The 4421-nt window shown below is 24.4% G+C and overlaps 3 protein-coding genes and 1 long non-coding RNA gene across 10 annotated transcripts in view; 2 read left to right on the forward strand and 2 right to left on the reverse strand.

The window, feature by feature from the left end:
• LOC126894566 (uncharacterized) overlaps positions 1 to 4421 on the reverse strand; it is a 129313-nt gene that overhangs the window by 112849 nt on the left and 12043 nt on the right. For 2 of the 6 annotated variants that reach the window (XM_050665680.1, XM_050665684.1), the window contains exon 1: positions 2891 to 3044. The exons of 3 other annotated variants lie outside the window; for them this stretch is intronic. In XM_050665680.1, coding sequence (XP_050521637.1) covers positions 2891 to 2974 — 84 coding nt within the window. In that variant the 5' untranslated portion in view covers positions 2975 to 3044. Of the gene's footprint in view, positions 1 to 2890; positions 3045 to 4421 lie in introns of those variants that run through there. One more of the 6 variants, XM_050665683.1, reaches the window with a different exon arrangement.
• LOC126894563 (uncharacterized) overlaps positions 1 to 4421 on the forward strand; it is a 226991-nt gene that overhangs the window by 68768 nt on the left and 153802 nt on the right. The window lies entirely within an intron of this gene.
• Positions 1 to 4421, reverse strand: part of LOC126894565 (uncharacterized) — a 271452-nt gene that overhangs the window by 21404 nt on the left and 245627 nt on the right. The gene's annotated exons all lie outside the window — the stretch shown is intronic.
• LOC126894580 (uncharacterized) overlaps positions 3931 to 4421 on the forward strand; it is a 21994-nt gene continuing 21503 nt past the window's right edge. Inside the window, exons 1-2 of one of the 2 annotated variants that reach the window (XR_007701448.1) lie at positions 3931 to 4165; positions 4386 to 4402. This is a non-coding gene — a long non-coding RNA (uncharacterized LOC126894580). The remainder of the gene's footprint in view (positions 4166 to 4385; positions 4403 to 4421) is intronic. The other variant, XR_007701449.1, reaches the window with a different exon arrangement.

Here is a 4421-nt window from a genome sequence, read left to right on the forward strand (position 1 = left end):
TTCTCTTAATTTAAGAGTACTCAATATTTGACTCAAATTACCCTCTTGGTAATTATTTAGGTGGAACCTTTTGCTCTTAGTTAAAATAAAAACATTATTATTATTTTTTAATTGTATTCTTAGTATTTGAAATACTTTTGTAAAGTAATTGAGTATTACTCAAATACTTTTGTATGAAAAGTATTCAAATAGTATTTTAAATACATTTTTTTTTAAATATTTGAATATTATTTAAAATACTTTTTAAAAGTATTTTTTACAACTATGCTTATATGTAATTTAAATGAATTATTTGTTGAATTTATAAGTAAAAATCCTAACGTTAAAATTGGGCGGTCAAAATTATACGAGTTCAAACCAAAATGGTGTGTTTTAGCTGGTGCTTCAGGTACTCATACTGTGTGTGTATGTGTTTACCATCAAAATGTTAAACTTATGATTGACGGAGCTTCATTAAAATACGATTTTGTATACTTGCTTAAATCAATAGTTTGTGATATGGATAATTATTTTTCTATGATGAGTGAATGTTCCATTTGTCTGAATAACTATGAATACTTAAAAGAAACTATTTCTAAAGAGCTTGATGACGGGCCAGAAAACATTGTTTTTAAACAATGGGTAAGTACTGATCGGGAAGAATTAGTAACAAATATAGAATGTATAGAAGATTTTATTGAAACTTTAATTGATAAAATTATTAAACTAAAAAAACACCATTTTATTTCTAAGATCCAATCAAATTTTTTAAAACTAAAATAAGAAACTTTAGAACTCAATGAGTGTATTGCTCTGGCAGATTTTTCAGAAAATTATAATTTCTTTGTACAGGATGAAATACAAAGCTACCACTGAGTTAATAAACAAGCCACTCTTCATCCCTTTGTTTATTATTATAAAATATAAAATATAATTAAGTGTCGATGTATATGCATAATTAGTGATCACATTAAACATAATACCGTTGCTCTACATACATTTCAAAATCACCTTATACAAGACATTTGATTAACAGCTCCATTTGTAAAAAAAAATTCATTAATTTAGTGACGATGCTTCAAGTCAATACAAAAATAAAAAAACTTTATTAATCTGTGTTATCATATTGACGACTTTGGTTTTGATGCAGAATGGCATTTTTTTGCTTCGTTTCATGGCAAAAACGCCAGTGATGGAGTTGGTGGAACAACAATAAGAGAAGTATCAAAATCTAGCTTGCAGCGAGTTGGTTCAAACCAAATATTAACGCCAATTGATATGCTCCAATTTTGCGATGAAAAAATTAAAGGTATAAAATACATTTATGTACCCACTATAGAAGTACAACAGAATAAAAAAAACTTAATATGCGATTTAAATAGTGTAAAACTATTCTCGGTACTAGAGAAAAACACATAATTGTACCAATTAATACCAATACCATAAGAAGTTTTAAGACATCATTAACTGATATTTATGAAGATACAATATTCTAACTACAAAGAATAAAACCAAAATTATTTATTTTTTATTTTGTATCCAAAATAATGAATTAAATAATTATAATATATATATAATAGTTAAATTGTATTGTAATATATTACATGATTTTGAACGGATTTTTACTGATTTTCTAATGCTAAATTTTACATGATAAACTTTTTTCTCAAACTTCAAATTTTTATGGTGTATTAAGCAGATATATAACTAAAAAATTAAAAAAAAAAATTTTTGAAATTAGGTCCCCCAACAGAGATAATGCACCTAGAATATGTGTCTTTTTATAAAATTTCTNTTCTCCAACAGAGATAATGCACCTAGAATACGTGTCTTTTTATAAAATTTCTAACTTTGTAGGCCTCTAAATCCCAATAAAATGGTTTTAAATATTTGAAATTTAGTTGAAACATAGATTATACACTATACAATACCACATTTAAAAATCACTAAAAAATAATAACATCTTAATGGTTTTAAGTGATCTCAAAAACGTCAATTTTCTCAAAAAAAGCACCATTTTTAGAAAGTCATTAAAGTTTGAAATTTCACATAAATTTTTTGTTTTTTTTTTTAATGTTAAATTTAAGTTATAATTATGTCAATCCTAAAATTTTGATTCGATTGTGTTAATATTGAATAATCTGTGTTTTTTAACGTTCTGGCTATTTTAACATTTTTTACATTAAAATAGCCATAAAAATCGGAAGGTCTTAAAAAAAAAAAAAAATTGTTTTAATCTAGTTATAGCATACCAGTATATAGTAAATAATAAACCCTGAAAATTTAAGAAAAATATGAGGTGGTCGTGCAACCACTTCTGGATGATTTGGCATGGATTGATCCCATGTAGAATATTATATTAGACGGGTTGGTTAAGGTCTTGTACATAGTCACGTTACATATTATTAGATATCAACCAAACTATACTTTATTACACCTCAGCAAAGACGATTTGCATTTATTATATTTATATCTACTCGTCTTCGTTGTTCTAAACCCTCGAACCACCAACTCATACATCTTACAATCACAACCATTTATCTATTTTTATTTTGTAATTTTAAATTATAACAAAAAAAAAATAAAAACCCGCTAATATTTTTAGTATTTTATATGATAACAATAGTTTTAAATTAAAGTGGGAACTACATTTTAATTATCGAATCAATAATTCAATATCTCATTTTCATTAGATATTGATCCTCGAATAAAACTATAGCAGATTTTTTTTATTCTTAAATCAAATTTGAATTAAATTTGATGCATTGTGTAAAAATGGTATATCTATTTAAGATAAAATAAAAAATAATCTACTTTTTAATAAACATTTAAATAATCCTCAAAAAGAATTTTCTAATTAGAAAAAATTTAAAAATAAACTTTTATAAAAAAATATATAATATAGTTTTACCTTGTCCAAAGGTGGGCCATTGAAAAGAATTGCGTTTGATAAATTACTCGCTAGATATATCATAATGAAATAGTAGAAACACATTATTAGTTCAATAAATTGAAGTTTTCGAATAAAACTGATAAGTAAAATCGTTCAAATGATAGAATTATTGAAATTCTATTTATTTTATAATAATATTATGTTGTTTTAGTGTTAAAAAACGTCATTTTAAAGTATTTTTAAAATAGCAATAAAATCGTATAATAAATTTAATTTTGTTTTAATATATAATTCTTATTTATAATTGAGTAAATATTTTATTTATTGCTAAAGGTACAGTATCTGGTTTTGATATAATTATTTTATTATCATCATTGTGCTAAAATATAGTTAAAAAAACTGAAAAACACACTTTTAAAGCATATCGAACTAAAAAGTGAAAAATAATTTTTAAAATAAGCTTAAAACAATAATTAACGAAAAATATTAGTATTATTGTGAAAAAAAGCGTTAGGCGCTCAATATAAAAAAAATATGGCACAAAGTTCCCACGGCTATTTTACTATTTAAAAATTTTCATTTTTAATAATAATGTAGAATTAAGAATATACAATTAATTCTCTTTTTTTAATTAATTTTAGTGGGCGTGTGATCGTCCCGTCATTCAAGCCACGAGACGCCACTAATATCAATAGGTGTACATATTAGGTTACAACAGACTAGATAAGACGACGACTATTACCGGACAGCGAACGGCTTCCCTACTATTATGTGTAACAGGTTTCATTTGGGTTGGAAGTTGAACGCGGCCACATATAACTCGCCGCAACAAATATTGTGTCTTCATAAATATCAGTTAATGATATCTTAAGGTTTACTTAGTGTTTAGGAAATATGGTACTGTTATTAATTGGTAAAAATCTGTGTTTATCCCTAGTGCCGAGAATAATTTTATACAATTTAAATCTCGTATTATGTTTTTTCATTTTGTTGTACTTTTAGACCATGTTCAGAAAGTCATTAAGGTTTGAAATTTCACATAATTTTTTTTTTTTTAATGTTAAATTTAAGTTATAATAAGGTAAATTATAAAATTTTAATTCGATTACGTTAATATTGAATAATCTGTGTGTTTTTTAACGTAGTGGCTATTTTTAACATTTTTTACATTGAAATGGCCATAAAAATTATTTTAATCTAACTATAGCATAAAGAATAAACCTTAAAATTCAAGAAAAACATGTGGTCGCCGTGCAACCACTTCTGGAATATTTGACATGGATTGATCCTAAGGTAATTATATAATTTAAAATAAAATACAAATCATATTTAAAGTGCATATAAGTCATAATACCCAAATATATTCTATTATTATTAAATGAGATTACACATTATTAATTTATTAAATGATCATTTTTTAAAAATATGACAAAATAAAGAACATTCTTGCTATTGAAAGCAAATCAAAAATGTAAAAAATTCAAATTTTAAATCCCATATACTAAATTTTTAGCTTCGATGTGAATCTGAGTAAGTATTAATTTTACTA

Source organism: Daktulosphaira vitifoliae, unplaced genomic scaffold (genome assembly GCF_025091365.1).
Source record: "Daktulosphaira vitifoliae isolate Bord-2020 unplaced genomic scaffold, ASM2509136v1 Scaffold_1, whole genome shotgun sequence".
NCBI classification, from domain to species: Eukaryota; Metazoa; Arthropoda; class Insecta; order Hemiptera; family Phylloxeridae; genus Daktulosphaira; species Daktulosphaira vitifoliae.